Genomic DNA, 17,846 nt, shown 5'->3' on the forward strand with positions numbered 1-17,846 from the left:
ATGTTTCAAGCACGTTGCTTTCTTGTGGGAAGGGCTGAAAAAGAAGACAGTTCTGTCATTGTCCCCTGACCAGACCCAGATGATCAGGCTCTGGAGAGCCACAAAAGGCTGGACTCCACCAAATCACTGATGGGAAGAAGAGAAAGCAACCAGAATAAACACCAAGGCCTTCTCCAGAGCAGCTAACCAAGGCATGTTTGCTGCAGAGTGGAGTCCAAAGCTCAGGGACACCCACTGCTGGGCTCAGTGACAGCAAGATCTGTGTCGCTGCCCTCACTGAGCCTTTGCTGCTGCAGGATCAGCTCCCACACTCTGATGGGCCTCAGGGGGCTGATGCAGTCACAGGGCATTGAGCTGCAGGCACAGAGGGGCCACTTGAACCTGCAAAGGTACCTGATCTCACCACCCAAGACAAACAGCATGCAAAACCCTAGGAACGAGTCCTGGCTGGCTCGGGGCATTTGGAACAGGATGTGGAGATTTTCACCCCTTGCTCTTTGTTTCCAGGGACATTGCAACACCTCCCCACAGGGCTGCTCCTACACCCCTGGCACAGTGACGTCCTCGTGGCTGTGCAATGAGCAGCTGGTGCTGACCAAATGCCACTGGGAGGGGTGGAACAGCTCCAGCTGCCACAGGGCAGCTGAGCAAACAGTGCTGCCAGGGGGGCCACGGCCACACAGCATCCCTGTGACAGTCACACCTTTGGATGGTGCCCTGGGAAAGCACAGGGGAGCTGGCAGCGTGGCCAAAACTTCAGGATGATCTTTCTCTTTCCTGGGAAAATCTGCAGGAAACAATGTGCTTGGAGGAGGTGAACATGTGATTTTGAAAATCGGTGACTTGGATTCACCAAACAATTTTAAAACTATCTGATCTTTTCTCCTTTTGCTTTGTTTTGTTTTTTATTCTCTCTTTGACTTTCACTTTTTGCCTGAGGTGATCCAGGCCTCTGATCTGCGTCCCCCACGTAAGGCAGGGCTGTCACCCCAAAGCCAGGCTGTCTGTTTATCTGTCACATTTGCAAATCATCCAGCCTGATTCTTGTGAGCACAACTGGTCCAACGTGATGTGGGGGTGCTGCTCCATAAAACTCTTTAAGTCTTCTGATCCCACACAAGATCGTGGCCCAGAGCAGATCCCTTTGATTCCACTGAGCACACACAAGAGATGTGAAGAGCATTTCCATGGGCAGAGAAGGCTCTGCAGTGATGAGACCTCACTTGCTTGCTTTGTTTGGCTGGGAAGACCCCAACTATGCCTCATGTGTGCCAAGACCTAACTGGGGAAAAGAGCATTTCTGCTCTTTGGATAGCACAGCCCTGTGGGGCACCCAGCAGCCTCCAAGTGCTCTGAGTTGTGCCAAGGACTCTCCAGGATGGAGGCAGATCCAAGAGCAGAGGCTGCCAGTCATCCCAGCGCTGGGTTTGACTGGGCACAACAAGCCAGGCACCACTGCTGCGTGCCCCAGCCCAGCTCAGGGCCTGGAGACTTCCTTGTGGGCATCCCCTCTGTGCTCTGCTCACACCTGGCACTGCCCTGCAGTCCAGCTCCTCAGGCCTCTCTGAGCAAAATGATCTGGAGAGGCGTAGGGAAATTCTTCCTGTCCAGATCCTGGAGCTTTTTAATTTACAAGGGCTGCTGAGTCAGTTCTGTCTGTGTGTGGCTCTGTCGTTTCCCAGGTTTGTGCAGAAAATTTGCAGAATATTTGAGACAGGTCCCACTCCTCCCATTTGATTTCCAGGTGGTCTGTTTGCAGAGTCAGGATAGCAGCACAGATTGCTTTCTGTTCAGGTTTCCTTTGACCCCAGCATGTGTAGAATTGGCTTCAAATTAAGGATGAAATTACGTAAGAACACAATCCAGAAAGACAATTTCTGGAACAATCCAAGTCCATTCTGGGCTCTTCCTCAGTGAAGAAAATGCTTTATCCAAGGTCTGTCTGAAGCATATTAGAAAGGGAGAGAGGAAGTGGGATTACAAGCAAATACTTTGTTCCTGAGGATTTAAAAGACCAGGAGGAACACGTTTCTGGGAAGCCTGTTATAAAATGATAATAAAAAGCCAGCTGCCAATTTAGGCAATATTTGTTGCAAATTGAGCATGAACCACATCAGGAGAAGAAATTATTGGGGAACTCATCTGCTGGTTTTGGTCCAGACTGCCAGGGGGGACATCTTCAGGAAGGATTTTCAGTGCTTCTGGGCATCTGCAAGAATGGAACCCACCCCAAGAAGCTGATCGCAGGCTGGTGGCAGGCAGTGAACAAGAACAGTCCAAAACTCTGGTAGCTGGCATTGGAAAGGCTGGGAACATCACATGGGTGCTGGGGTGGGGGGTAGAACCCCCTGAGCATTCAGTGAGGGAGGGCTGGAAGCTGGCACAGGGGCCAGATGATCCCCCCGAGGTCCTGCTGGCTCTGACTGGAAGAGTGACATGGAAAGAGCCCATGGACACGTGCTGTGCTCCTGGCTGGAGCTGCTCACGTGGCTCTTGCTGGTCTCCAAAGCACTTGAAGAGGTTGTGAGCAGAAACTACTGATCTCTTCCATGTTCCTGGCTCAGAGGCACAGTGAGGCTGAAGGGCTAAGGCTGCTGCTGCAGAGATCAAAAATGAACTTGGAAGCCTGTGTCTTTGCCTCCTCTCCTTTCTCCTGCATCTTTTACAAACCACAGCAGCAGATCTGCCTTGGTGCAAGGAGGAAGCCCTGGAATGTCTCAGCTCTTTGTTTGCAGACAAAGGTGAAGTCTGTTTATTCATCAGCATCTTCCCCAAAAATCACCCTTGTCATTGGGAGAGCCATTTTATGGCAATCACTTTCCAGTTCAAATGCTCCTGCATTCCTCAATAGCTATTAGCCTCTAGAATCCAGAAACTCTCAAAAGCCAGGTTTTCTTATCTTCAGTCTGAGATTTAATGACAGAAACACCCAAGGAGAATGAGCATCCAGGGATGTCCTCAAGCAGTAAGATCAGAAGTGACTGTGCTGTGTGGAAGGCATTGGGTTCCCTGGGTTTCTGAGAACATGGAGCCTCCTTTTCTGGCAGATGAGCAGTGACAGTGCAGACCTTCCCAGCACCTCCTTCCTGCCCTTCCACACACACCTGTTCAGTTCCCAACTGGTTTTAGCAATTGGTACCTTGGAACTCATCAGGAAAGTATATCATTTTACCACCTGCAGAGTGAGGAATTCAGGCTTTCAAATGATATGAAATAATTAGGTCTGCTTGGTGTGGCCCATAAAATCTTTATGGAATCCATCACTGAGTGTTCCCTCTGTTCATCATCTGTCAGAGCAGCCTGGTTGGAAGGTAGGCTGGAGTTGCTTTGGTTAAAACAGTCTAGCTGCTGAAGACATTTGACAAGTACCACAGTATTCTTCATCAGGAAAAAGTGATTCTTATGCATGGTAGGGGTTCAGGTAACTCTTGTAATTAGAAATTGATCCCATTTGAATCTTGATCTGCATTTGGGTCCTTCCCAAAAGAAAGAGCCTTGAAATCTGTGCCTCTGCCATGACCACATTGCTTACTGATATTGATTCATACACTCCTCCACACTTCAAGGGTTCAGCTCTTCCCAGAATGGAAAGATTGGAATTTCTGGGGCTTCCTGGGCTGTGACTTTAACCATCACATGGGTCTTCTTCCCTGCTTCCTGTGGGGAATACTGACAAGAGGAGCCCACGGTGCCACCAAGAAGCCAATGGCAGTGACAACTACACTAAAGCACAGGGCTGGGGTGGACAAGGGCTGCTCCCAATCCATGCACACGTGGGAGATGTGGGAGCCACAGCTTCTGTCACAGATTCTGGTTTCTGTCCTGCCCAGCTCCTTCTGTGTCTAAGGGGTGAGTCTGGGAGAGCTGGGAGATGCTCCTTCCACCCCAGCTGCACTGAAAGCCAGAGGGCAAGAGCTCAGCAGGATACATTTCCCCATGGCCTTTTCTGCTGCTCCCTGCAGAACCAAACAAGTACTGGGACCAGGGAGGAGCTGTGCTCAGTGTGATCCAGCCCTTTCAGGCTTTTTATGGGGGGTGAGGGTTGTGTTCAGTGCAGCCTCCAAGGCCTGAGGAACCTGATGAGCATCACATCCTGCAGTGCTGCTGGGTGACATCCACAGATGTAAATACCTTTGGCTGTGTCTCCACTGAGAGGTCTACGGGTTCCAAAGGGAGAAAAGTGTCAGCTCTGGGCTTCTCCGAGCTGGGCAGTGATGTCTGGGTCACCAGGGGAGCTCAGAGGAGGATTCCATCTGCTCAGTGAGTGCACACCCAGGGCACCACGTCCTGCTCACTGTGCAGGAGCCCAGGGGCAGGGACAGGTGAGCTCTGGGCTCCTGCACCTCCAGCACTGGCAGTCAGACTGCACAGCTTGTCCCCAGGCACTATAAGGCTTGGGGGGTGAGGTGTGAGATGCCATTGGGCTTTCTGGCTCTGAACCAGGGGTGAAAAAGTCTCACATCCCATTCCAAATCCCTGAGGCTGCGCAGCCCCACTTCAAACTCTTCAAAGCTCCTTTTAAGGATTACTTAGTACACATCTCTAGTTTTTCTTGCAAGTTTGAAGGGGGAAACAAACATCCCACAAAGTGGCCACAAAGCTGCACAGAGAGGGGAACAGCTGAGGGTTAACCCTGGGCCCATGAGACACAGGAGAGGTCAGGGCAGGTCTCACCAAGGGACCCCTCCAGTCATGGGGAGGAGGAGGCTGTGCCCCCAAAAGTCTCCCTGATTGGAGGACAGGACGTGTCAGCTCAGGGAGAGCAAAAGGGACCCAAATTTCCTTGAAGCTGCAGAGGAGAAAGGGGAGAAAGGGAAAAGAAACAGCCAGGACAAACATATTCTTAGAGGGAGAAAAGCCAGGAAAAGTGAACAGTGACACACGCACAGAAAAAAGGAAAATACAAATCCTTGTCCCCCCACCCCTGCCCCTCTAGTGCCCCTTTCTGAACCTGCACAGCTCAAACTGCAATTGCCAGGAGAATTTCAGAGCTCCCCCCCAAGTCTGGCAGTTGCACAAAGATCTCCTCTCCCTCAGCCAAGAAATTTCCATATTGACACAAGAACTCCACTCACTTACTTGCACGACAGCTGATTAATGCCCTCGATGTAGTAGCACACCCCTCCATTGACACAATAGGACTTGGCTGTTTCGTTGCATTTTCTGGCATGCCCGGACCAGGAGGAGAGAGTTGTGGTTACTGCAGGGGAAAACAAAAACACACACAAAAAGGATATATTGTTATTTCCTTTGTTTGGCAATTCTGCTTCCTTAGATGATTTTCTACGAGTTCATTTGCCAAGCTACAAACCTTAGCCTGTGCCTCCAGACCCACCTTCAGGGCCTGGGGCTGCAACTTGACCCTTCCTTTCCCAGCAAAAGGGGCCAAGTGAGTGAGGAGTTGAAGACTCCTCCTCCTCTAAGCAGCCAGCATGTAGAACAAGATCATTTTATTGGCAAGCTGTGGGGAAGTACCCCTTTCCCACTGTCCTTGGCCCCCCCTCATGCTGGGAATGCTGTGCCAGCAGGCAAGCAGGGGTCAGGAAGAAGAGGGGCTGCAGAGCCACAGAGTCCCAGGGATGTGCTGCTGAGACCTGAGCACCTCAGGACACTGGAGCCAGACCCAGAGGTGCTGCAGGGGACTTTGCATTGCTCCACACCTCTGCCAGTTGTGTTTTCAGAGGCAGGAGCGGGTCTGGCACAAGCAAGAACAGCTCCATCTGTCCCTGCCCTCTCCTGAGCCTTCCTCTGTCCTGCCACAACTGGGCTGCCCCAACAGCCCAGCAAAGTGCAGCAGGAGGAGCCAGCCAACATGACTCCAGTTCCCTGGGATACAGGTGCTTTTCCAAATCTAAATTCCTTTCTAGAGAAAAGCTTCACAGTTCTGTAAGAGATAAGAAAACCTGCAGCATTTCACTGTAATTCCTGTCTTTGGGAGACTCTGATAAACTTACAGCCCAAAGCAGAGTCTCCAAAGGTAAAACAAAGGCTTCCAGGAAGGAAAAAATCAGTTGTTAGAGCACTGATACAGGTTACAGATGGTGAGCAGCTCTGGGGAATGCAGACCCATCTTCACACAAGTGTAAGAAGTGCTGGGCACTAAAAAGCACACATTTTTTACAGCTGAATACTTAACCTCATTGAAAATAGTCCCCTTTCCTGGTCTACCCACCTTGCTCAGACTCTGTCACAGTTACACCTCCAGCAGTGTGGCTACTGCCTACTTTGCAGCACCTTTTATGCTGTAGCCAAAGCTTCTGAGGAGATCTTCCACCCTGTTTTCCAAAGCAAGAATGAGCCTCGTGGGGAGGTTTGTGACACCATCACTGAGACTGCATCCTCACTGACACAGGACTCGAGGGGGAAAGCTTGAGCCAGAGCCAGGCAGGAGCCAGGCAGAGCCACAGGAGGAGCAGCAGGGCAAGCCATGGCCTGTCCCAGAGGGAGCCAGGGCTGCTCCCCATTCCTTGGGCAGCCCCTGTGCCCATCCCAACCTCTGCAGGGGCTCTGAGGCTGCCTCTGGCTGCAGGACACATGCCAGAGCCAAGGGCTGCATTCCCAGCTCCTGCTGGGAACATCTGGGCTCTCCCAGGCAAAGGAGGGCTCCCAGCACCTAGTGAAGCCACTCACACGTGGGTGATGCTTGGCACTCAATTTGTTCTGCCTCTCACACGTCTGGGGCTCTCTGCAGGGTCCATAGGGTCCATGTCTCTCCAGAGGAGATTCCCTCTGGCTGTGCCCACCTGGAGCACCCCCACTGTCACCTGAGCCCGGCTCAGGGCAGGGCCCAGCTCCCTGCTCAGTCCCATGTGCTGTCCCAGCCATTGTCTGCCATTCCCATAAGGAAGTGGATGCCTCCCACAGGCTGACAGGCCAGAGCTATTTCCGTGCTTTGCCTTGAATAACCATTGCCTCTGGCTCTGTCTTTTCACAGTTATCCAGGGCACAGCAAGCTGTCCCAAAGTGCTCTGCTAACGAGACATGGAAAACACTCCAGCAGAGACCCAAAGTGCTCACAGCCCTGGGACAGAGCTGCTCCCTCAGGGCACGTCCTGCAGCCAGCTGGGAGCCAAATGTGGACAGCAGGGTGCACACACTGGGGTGTAGGAGCAGAGGATGGTTTGACCGAGCCTCCAGTGAAACCCTTTCAAAAATCTGAATCCCACACTTCTGCAGGAAATTCAGCACTCCCTTCCAGTTAAGATTAATGGTAACTAAAAGCCAAAGCCATTATGAGTCTGTGTAATTTATCTGAGGAATGCAGACTCATTATATAGACAAGACTTTATAATTTATACCTTTACAAGATAGTAGCACATTTCTGCACAGGAGAGGAGAGCTGTGGGTCTCTGATAAGTGTGGGTCTCTGCAAGTGTACCTTTGGATCAGGGAGCACTGAAACTTCATCAGCCAAAGAGCTGGTGCAAATTGAAAGGCACAGGGATGAAAAACAAGCACAGGCTGCAGAGAGCTGTCACCCCTGCAACCATCAAACACACCACTTGGTAGCAAGCAAAACGATCCATCTGGCAAAGTCTCACATCATAAACCCTACAGGGAATGATTCTGGAGCAAGCCTTGCCACAGCAAGAGAGGGGCAGAGAGGGAGAAATGAAAACAGAGCCCAGAAACCTCCCCATAGGAAACATCCCAGATAAGAAGATGCCCAACCCACCAAGAAAGGTGGATGGGAAGATGCAATGCTGTGTGATGTGACACAGGAGGATTACAGTGCTCATCAGCCAGAGATTGCATGGGATCTTCATCCCATAGAAACAGATTTGTCCCTTTGAAACAGGTAAAAGAGATCCTGATGTGATTGAAGCTTGGGCGTGTTGGGCACTTCTAGGACAGGGCTGTCAGGAAAATACATGGGTGATCACCTCTACTAGAAGCATCTTTCTAATGTCATTATCCTTCCAACCCTGTTTCCTGCAAGCACCTTGCCTTTTATCCCAAAGTGTTTTAAAACCGAGCCATGGAATCACCTTACTCCAGTCCATTTGTCAGCACAGAGGTGTGGCAAAGGCCACAGAGAGAGGCAGTTCCCTGTTGAGCAGAGAGCATCAGGACATGAGGCCATTTCAGACTCTAACACTGGTCAAGCCAAAGCCCTGTCTTGGCCCCAGCAGTGGCAAAGCTTAAAAAAGAAGATCAGTGATGATTTTCCTGAGCCCATGCAGGATGGGCAGCTCAGAGACAACCCAAGGCAGCCTCAGTGTTGTCACATTTAATGGCCTTTGCTGGATACTCCCAGCAACAAGTTTAGTTGCTATTTGAATAAATCTAATCTTCTAATATCCACAATATTTGTGACAAGAGCTCCAGTGCTTTGAACACAGAGTGTAAAGCCACATCTCCATTTTTATTATTTTAACCTGCCCTTTTCTGGTCTTTGTATTAGAAAAAACTACTCTTCATCCCCACTTGTTTCCCCTGTGCTACCTGTGGCATTACAGGCACAGCCAGCATCTCCCTCCCTAGCTGGGAAGCAATGATCTCTTTTTATTCTTTTTTGGGTCATCCCTGGTTCTGTTTTTCTCTTTGGAAACAGTGAGACCATACTGCACACATGATATTTATGGGATATTTATTCCAGTCATAGGAATTCCTAATAGGGTTTTTTTGAGGTTTGATGCACTGAATACAGATCTGTGTCTCACAACCCTGAAATCTCACTGCTGTGTGGTAACACTCATTCTAGAGCCTTCCAAGGTGCCTGATCACCCTGGGATGCTGCTGCAGCTGGGATTTCACATTCATGAGAGCAGCTATTTAGTGAGCAAGGATGGAGAGACCTGCCAAGCTCCATGGGAGGACAAAGGGAAGCAAAATGTCTCATCAGAAAATGGTAACTGTGCCTGGGTTGAAGTGTGGCCCTCTGACACCACGTGGCTGCAGATCACACACCAGCACCTCAAAGCATGATGCCAAGGGAGATTCCAGTGGGTTTCCACCACTCTGGAGGAATCACTCCCAGGTTCACAAGTTTCTTTGTGTTTAGCTCTATTCCCCATCAGCCTGGGCCACTGCAAATACTTGAAAAACTGCATGCCTGGTGCAGATTCCTCTGGGATGCTGGACCTTGGTGAAGTGAACCTCACACACAGTTTATTTACAGCTCTGTACCAAACACTGTGCCTGTGATCCACAGGCACAATTACTTCCCACAGCTATTCCACATTAACTGCTGTACCACACCAGGCAGATTTTACCCCCCATTGGCTGGTGTGGCAGAATAAGTCCTTCATTCAACCTCCAACACAACTCCATCTATCCCAAATGACTCAGAAAGTTGTGAAATTGCTGAGATGAGTGGAGAACTGAATAAGCAAGGGAGCAGTTTTGGGTGGTAGCAGGGTGGAACAGGACTCATGAAGGCAGTGGGATGTGATGAGATGCTGTGCAGTGACACCAGTCATGAACCAAGAACCTCCCCAGGTACTTCAACAAATTAAAAGCAGAAAACCACGAATGTGCATGAGGCGAGCAAGTGGTGACATTTCCTTCAGAGGGAATAAGCAACGTGCCCTGAGATACACAGTGGCAAACTGGTCAGAAAGCCCCTGCAGGGTGGGAGAAGGGCTGGAGCAGCTCAGCCTTCAGCAGGTCAGACCTCCAGCTGGTCTTCAGTCCCAGGACTGAGAACAAAGCAGGAAGGAGGGAGGAGGTGAGGACAAAGAAGAGAGGGGAATAATGAGGTGAAGAAAAGAGGTGAGGACAGGGAAGAGAGGGCTGGCTCTTGATGATGTGTTTGTGAATGATCTGCAGCCACATTTTATTGTTGCTGCCCCAGCCAGTGAGGACAGAGCAGCATAAACACATGGGAGATTCAGAGCACTGGAGTCATTCAGAGAGTCTATTTTCCACCACATGCCTCAGTTATTCTGGACTATCATCAATGACAGGGCAGCAGAGAAGAGAGCCAGGGGCAGTGACTGTGCCAGGTGGACTTCCCTTCACACAGCCCATCGACGCAGAAAGGCCATTAATGATTGTGCAGGGATTCTTACACAATTCCTGCCATGCACGTCATTTCACCTCTGCAGGCAGCTCACCAGCCTGTTCTCAGAAGTCTGGTGAAATACTCCCCCTGCAAAGAGTTAATTAATGCAGCTTGGACTATAAATTATAGTTAATTTTTCACAAACTACAGCTACTGTCGAGGAGAGCAGGGAGACAGCGATGGTTTCGCCGCTCCTTTTCTTCTTTATAAATAACTTTGGCTGGTGGGTTCATAGAGTACAGACACTTTATTCTCTCAATATTTAGACATTCAGTTAGACAGATGAACTCAGCTGGTTGGGGAGTGTATACAGATTGCCTGCTCTGTATATGCCTCATGTACTTACTGATAAAACACAGAATGGCCGAGGCTCCTCTCAACAGAGTTCATCCAACTGCTTGTTAGAAGAACATGGATGAGAAGGTGTCTGGCCAAGATATTCCTCGGTTGTGGGGCTGTAATCCTGGCCTGAGCCACACTAAATCCATGATTTACACTGATTAATACATGGAGGGGCTGCTGATCCTCACCATTCCCTCTGTGGCAGATTTCTGTGTGTCTGATACGACACCTCCTCCTGCAATAAACCTGAGCAGAGCCTGGATGCTCCCCGCTGTTATCTGTACATAAAATCAGAAGGGCCTGTGCACACTGGGGTTTGCCTGACAGCAGACTGGGGACTCTGGAGCTCCTAAAAATTCTGTTCCTGTGTGTTTATTCATTTGGAAATGACCAAATATTTACCCCCGCATTTTATTGAAATAGATCCTGCTGGAATCATGTTTCCAGTTCCCGAGGGGATCATTAGGATCAATAGCTGCACACTAGGAGCTCATCCCAAGATACAAATACCAGACTGCAAGGCACTCCTCTTGGAGCATCAGATGCTGCTGATCAAAACAGCACAGGTTGCGTTCCCCACCTCTCCCATCTGCACTGCTCAGGGGTTTCACTAAGAAACAAGTTTAAAGGTTTCTGAGCACTCAGGGGCTGCCTGTTTCCATGGGACAGGCAGTTATTGCAGGGGCAAAGTCCTGTGTTATTGTCAAGCTTCTAGCTGCTCCTCTGGAATGATCTCTGCAGCTTTACGAGGGAGCCCTTCCTATGCTCTTCTCTACCACAGGGGTCTGAAAATGCACATGACAGCAGCGCAGCATTTCATTTTCCCAAATCCCCAGCATCAATTGTAATAGCAGCAACATGATACTTCAATGAGGGGATTTGTTCAGCAACCTAAAAATCCTTTCACAGAGCCAATGCCAGCGTGAAAGCTTCGCAGGCAGGGCAGCCGAAGCCCAAGAAGTGAAGCAACACACCAGGATCCCAGGATGGAGCCAGAAGAGCAGATCCCCTGGTCCAGAGCCCAGTTCTGAAGGCTGGGCTCAGCCTCAGTGCTCCCAGGGGACACCAGCTCCCACCCCACACTTCATCCTGCCCCTCTTTGCCTTTAGAGTCTGTACACCACACCTCGAGTGGCAGCTGCGTGACTGCTTAAAAAACACCCAGCGTGCAAAATGAGCAGTGAGCAGGACCTGGCAGCTGCCAGGCACCACACAGCTCTGCAGAGGGGCAGTGAGATCTCCCACTCACCTCGAGGCTCCGTGCCTGCGTGCGTGCAGGTTCCGCTCAATTACAGCCCCACCTCCAGCAACGGGGCTGAAATTATCTCAGCAAAGACCACACCTGGACTTATTTTTAGTCTAATATTGAAAACTGCTCTGTTCACAGGGCCAGACTTCTGCTCTGCCCGTGCTCAGGGCTGGCTGGACACCCTTCACCTCCAAGCCCAGCACTGTGCTCACACCTGCAGCACTGGGGGCTCCAGGAGAGCTCAGTGGCCTTGGGCTGGAGGGGCCAGGGAGTGCCCAGCTGGGATTTCACATTCATGAGAGCAGCTATTCAGGGAGCAAGGATGGAGAGACCTGCCAAGCTCCATGGGAGGACAAAGGGAAGCAAAATGCCTCATCAGAAAATGGTAACGGTGCCTGGGTTGAAGCGTGGCCCTCTGACACCACGTGGCTGCAGATCACACACCAGCACCTCAAAACATGATGCCAAGGGAGATTCCAGTGGGTTTCCACCACACTGGAGGAATCATTCCCAGGTTCACAAGTTTCTTTGTGTTTTGCTCTATTCCCCATCAGCCTGGGTCACTGCAAATACTTGAACAACTGCATGCCTGGTGCAGATTCATCTGGGATGCTGGACCTTGGTGAAGTGAACCTCACACACAGTTTATTTACAGCTGTGCAGGTACAGAGCAGCTCAGCCACCCACAGGTCAGACCTTCAGCTGATCTTCAGTCCCAGGACTGAGAACAAAGCAGGAGAGAGGGAGGAGGTGAGGACAAAAAGAAAGGGAATAAGGAGGAGAAGAAAAGAGACCAGCCCACTCACAGGCAGGTCTGCCATGGTCACCCAGTAAAGGCCAGGCCAGACTGGATTTGAGAGCAGGTTTGGGGGTTGGTTGAACCATAACCACGTGGCACATGGTCCTGTGGGGTGGGGAACTCACAAAGCACAGCACAGCCACTGCAATCGTGCCAGTCCATCAGGCCAAGCTCACCTGGCAGAGACAAAGTGAAGAGAACATTTCCAACACCCAGCCATGCTGGGCAGGGAAATGTTCCCTGCTACCCCCAGGGCAGCAGGGAAGGGGTTAAACTGGAGGGGATTGCCTCAATGGCTCTACACCAATGAGGCTACAAACAGCCCAATGGCATCACCAGGATGACAGCCATGAAATCTGTGGACCCAAACTGGTGTGGAGAGTTAGACTTAACTGGAGAAAAAAGGACTGTTTCAGCTACCCTTCCCACAGGGGTCTCTAGAGGGACTCTAGGGAGGGCTTGTGATCCCCAGCAGATGAAATAAAGGCCCCAAAACTAAACCCAGAGAGCCCAGCTTTCATTCAGGTGCTTCATATCACCCCCCAATCCTCTTGCTCCCAGCACAACTCAGCACTGCATGTTCTGCTCTTTCTGCCTGTTTCTCCTTCTCCTGTGACCCTGAGCCTCTCTCTGCTGCAGAGCACCCTCAGCCAGGGGCACTGACAGCCCCCAGAGGCTGATAAAGCACTCAGCCAGGCACTCACCCAGCTCCAGGTGAGCAAGGAGCATGAGCAGAGTCCAGGGGAGCAGCTGCAATGATCCACATGTTGGTTTAGAGCACCTGCCCACCACTGGCACATCCTCCTGCATCCTGACAGTAGCCAAACCACGCTTCCTCCCCCTGGCCTGCATTCTCTCCTTGCCCTCAGGGCTTCACCTGCTTGTTGAAGTCAAGGGAAGGAGCTAGAGGAGAACTCAACAGCAAAAACAAGCACAAGGGATTGCCTGACCTTCTCAGAGACTTGAAACTTTATCTTACCTTTGTAAAATTAAACTTTGAGAAGGTTTGACTATCTCTGTCCTGCATAAACCTTCCATCTCAGAATGCTCTCCAGATTTCTCTGACCCTTCTTCCATTTCTGCCTCCATCAGAATGCTCCTGAATGTCAGCACTGGTTCCTATCCTGTTTACCCAACATGTGCATGGCCACAAACTCCTGAGCCTTGCTGAGCTGCCTCATGCTGCTCTGTGACAGGATCACATTGCCATTCTTGGCTCTCTGGATGTTGAAATGAGCATAAAGAACCTTCCTGTGTCAGGGCACACGATCAAGTTACCACATCCCTGCAAGTTCTTGCCTGTGAGCTGAGCCTCTGTGACCACCCAACTGCACAAGCTTAGCCTGTGACAAGCACAAAACAGAGTCTCTTTTAACATTTTCACCACCAATGAGGCTACTGCAGCACAAATGGAGCTGTGTGGAACCTCCTGCTCTTCACACACCAGGTACTGGGGGCATCAGTGTTTAAAATCCAGCAAGTGATTTACAAGATTTCAGTGAAACAATGAGAGTAGGGACAACCCACAGGTAACTCTGAATACAGACATTGAAAAGAAATGCAAGACTTTTACAAGAATGAGATACTTGTCTGCTCTCCAGATCATCCCAGCTTACATCTTCATCACCTCCCCAGATGCTGTACACACGTGCAATTCTCTGATACAACATCCATCACCAAAAAAATCAGGGAGATTCTGAGTTGTTCAGATAACACTTGGGAGATATTGCAAAAAAAGGAATGTGAAGGAAAAAGTGAGTTACAGCCTTAACTCTGGGGACTTTGCCATCTCTTCCCATCATTAGGAAAAACAAAAGTGAGGATGCACCCACAGAGGAAAGAAGTTTTCCAAAAGGGGAAATTTCTGTGTTTCCTTTCTGAGATTTGGCTTTTAAGAAAATAGCATTAATCTAATATGATGCAAAAAAAGTAGCATGGATCTCTTCTGGTGAAAGCAAAGGGAAAATCCTGGGGAAGGATGGTGTGCCCATGGCATTAATGATGCTGTGTCTCAGCTTGGTACCTCTAGTGCAGTGCAAGGCTAAGCACTACACAAGAGCACAATTTAAGTGCAGTTTTCTAATCAGAAAAGCTTTTAAAGAATACCTGGCCAGTGCCTGCTGTGGCTGCAATCAGATTTCCTTTAAATTCATAAAAGACTGAGCTTTCAAAGGAGGAAACATCCCCATAAAATCTGCAGAGCAGAACTGCCAACAGCGAGGCACAGCCAGCTGTGCTCTCAGCTCTGGGCATCTGCAGCTGGGATGGAAACACAAAAAAAAATTAATAAATAGATCCCTGCCTGCTCCTGCCTTCCCAGGGCTTTTGCCAGGATCCTGGTGGGCTCCCAGTGGGGAGAGACCCCCTGACACAGACAAAACACCCTCCACCAGAAATCGCTGAGCCAACGTCCAGGCACCAGGATTCTAATCTACACTTCTATCCCTTCCTTGATTTTTATTGCTCTGTGCCCATTTTCTACTGCTTTTGGGACAACCGAGTGGGAGGGAATGCTAAAAAGCATTTCAGCCACAATAAATCAAATTAAGGATCTGGGGAAATCTGTTCTTGCTTTCTGGAGACTCAGAAAAAAATGGGATGGCAGGGCATGGATGGATTTTCTGCAATTTTCTTATTACCTATGCTTAGAAGACTTGTGTCTTTTCTCTTGTACTTTCTACATCCTGTTTTGGTTTGATCAACTATCCCCCCAAAAAATAACCAAACCCAAACAAAAACAAAGTGATAAAAGAAAAGCTTGTTAAATCAAAGGCCACAACAAGCACATCTTGCAAGTACCAATAACTCCATGTACTGAAAGAGCTGGGAATGCTTGAACTTCAGTTGCAGTTTTCAGTAGCATGTTCTTCAAGCTGCCATGGCAATAGTTATCAAGTTCTCCCTCTCCAAGATAGACACCAGCAGTATAAATCAGATTTTTTTTTTAAAGATCTATGGAAAGAAAGACCAGTGGCTTTGGGAAAAATCAGACAGAAGGAGTAATTAATGAAGATTCCAAGAGGCAATATAGCATTTATGCAAAATGTCTCATAATAGCAAACAAATTAGGGGAAAGCAGCTGTATGGGGGGAGTGGGGGAGAGGTACTTACACTCTTCTTCCATAACAACTATTTTAGTTTCTGAGGCTGGTAAGACTTGTGGTGCTTTCGTTGTTCCTGGGGAAATTAAGGTAAGAAAGTAGTGAACAAAATATCTCTTTTGAGCAGAGCAGGGTGGGCTTAGCTACTGTGGGGAGGAGCAGAGGGGCAGGTGCTGCTGGGGGGCACAGGCTGGGGGCTGCCAAGGTGTCAGTGCTGCTTTAGGGCAGGGGGTTGGGGTGACAGAGGCAGGACAAGGAGTGTCCCTGCAGGGGATGGCACAGGGCACGGTGTCCCCTCGCTGTGAAGGGTCTCGTGTCACCATAAAGAGGCTCAGGGTTCACCTGGCAGGAGATGAGTGAAAATGTGGGAGGTGTTCTTAGCCCTGAATGCCACAAGAGCACAAAGATGGGATGGCAGGACGTGGTAGTGGGAAAAATGGGGAGTTTAAGAAAAGGTGGGGTTTTCTGAAGAGCCTCCACCCCACGTGAGGTTCTGCAGCACAAATTAGTGCTCATAGAAGAGCTGGAGGAACAGGAAACAGATGAAGGAAGGACCCCAGGTATTAGGGGAGACAAGCACAGGGAAGGATTTCCTCTTTTTGCACCAGGATACTGGGAACCCCAATGCCCACAGAATGCTCTACTCAACCCTGCTGGCAGCACCAGCACCTCTGGAGAAGTCCCTCACAACCTCTGGATGCACAAAGGAGGAGCCTGGGCTGGGGCTGCAGTCCTGCCAGAGACAGGGGTGGGACCTCCACAAAGAGCTAGAAGCAGAAAGAGTTTTTTGTGCAACTTGATTTCCTCTGCAGTGCTTGATAAGGGGCAGGGCAGTTGAGGAGATGCTTAGAAATTTTTTGAGGAAAAAAAAGAATCTGAAACAGTCACACCTCAGCCATGCCCTCATGGCCATGTCATATCAACATTAGACTATTCAATCATGAGAACTAGGAAATGGGATATTTTTCTAAGAAAGCATCTAATTTACTTCAAAGTCATAAAGTCTGCAATATATTGCAGTATATTTTGACTAAGTCCAGAAGCATTTCCTCAGAAATTAACACCCTCACAAAGTTTCTCAACGCAAAAGCATTTATTTCTGAGCTGGGAATTTTGTGGAAATGCTGGAATTGTAGAGGAGGGGTGAGGTGAGGGTTTGGCTGAGGGGTACTTTCTAAGTGCCAAGGGGTCTCTGCTCTGCAGCCACTCTCTAAAGATGTGGTGGTTTTGGTGACTTGCAGCAGATCTGTATGGCTGAAAAGCTGCTTTTCTGAAACTGAAAAGTGGTATTGGAATAGAGCAAAGAGCACTTTGCAATGGAAACCACAGCATGATCAGTGCTAAGGATCCTGGGGAAGAAGAAACAGGGAACAACACACGTGTGGATTCAGGTGCCCTGAGGAGTTTTCCACTGAAGGGTATCACAGAAGAAGGGAGCTTGCAGAAGTGAGGAAAGCTGCAATGCCCCAGGAAGGCCCAGCAGTGAGGGGAGAGAACACTCCAGGAGAGCACGTGCCTGCATAGTGGGGACTGCTGCTTAACTCTGGGTAGCTGCTGGGGAAAGAGGAAAAAAGAGTGGTGAAAAAAGGTGAAAAAAAGGGGTGACAGGGCCACGAAAGCCTCCAGGGATCAGCATCACCTGGGCTGCCTTGCAGGGGCTCAGCTGTCCTGGCAGGTGGTCTGCAAAGAGCAGCAAGGTGTGCCTGCAGCTGAGCAGTGAGCCAAGGGCAGAGTGGCAAGGCAGCTGAGAGCATGGATCACCCAGGCAGGGAGCCCACCAGATTCACAGCGAGATCTTTGTGTGCCTTTCCTGGGTTTTCAGGTCTTAACACATTCCTGGGCAGCTCAGGAGTGAGCCCATCCCTGCTGGGAGGGTCCTTGTCACACAGGGTGGCTTCCTGAGCATCCTGGCAGGAGCTGCCTGCCCTGCAGTGGCCGGGTGTGCATTTACCAAGTGTGCATTTCCCTCCTGTGCATTTACCAGGTGTGCATTTACCAGGTGTGCATTTCCCTGCTGTGCATTTACCAGGTGTGCATTTCCCTCCTGTGCATTTACCAGGTGTGCATTTCCCTGCTGTGCATTTACCAGGTGTGCATTTCCCTGCTGTGCAGGTCAGGACCCTGCAGCAGGCACTGCTCAACCACACTCCTCCTCCTGTGAGAGGGGTGCTGGTGCTGGGGAAGGGGCAGCAGAGGAGGCAGACAGGGCTCTGATGGCTGCACACAGGGAAGGGAGGTTGCACATGCAGTTCCCATCACACAGGAGCAGTTTATGTGGCGTGGGACAGCCAGAGAGTGAGGCAAGAAATAAAACAGGAGAGCACTGCCTCAGTTTCTTACTCGGGACACC

At 50.0% G+C, this 17,846-nt stretch overlaps 1 protein-coding gene across 3 annotated transcripts in view; it reads right to left on the reverse strand.

Annotated features, from left to right (window-relative positions):
- NRG2 (neuregulin 2) overlaps window positions 1-17,846 on the reverse strand; it is an 86,193-nt gene that overhangs the window by 26,512 nt on the left and 41,835 nt on the right. For 2 of the 3 annotated variants that reach the window (XM_059860156.1, XM_059860158.1), the window contains exons 4-5: window positions 15,507-15,572; window positions 5,080-5,200 (exon numbers count right to left, since the gene is read on the reverse strand). In XM_059860156.1, the coding sequence (XP_059716139.1) occupies window positions 5,080-5,200; window positions 15,507-15,572 (187 nt within the window). The remainder of the gene's footprint in view (window positions 1-5,079; window positions 5,201-15,506; window positions 15,573-17,846) is intronic. The other variant, XM_059860157.1, reaches the window with a different exon arrangement.

Source organism: Haemorhous mexicanus, chromosome 15 (genome assembly GCF_027477595.1).
Source record: "Haemorhous mexicanus isolate bHaeMex1 chromosome 15, bHaeMex1.pri, whole genome shotgun sequence".
In the NCBI taxonomy this organism is placed as follows: Eukaryota; Metazoa; Chordata; class Aves; order Passeriformes; family Fringillidae; genus Haemorhous; species Haemorhous mexicanus.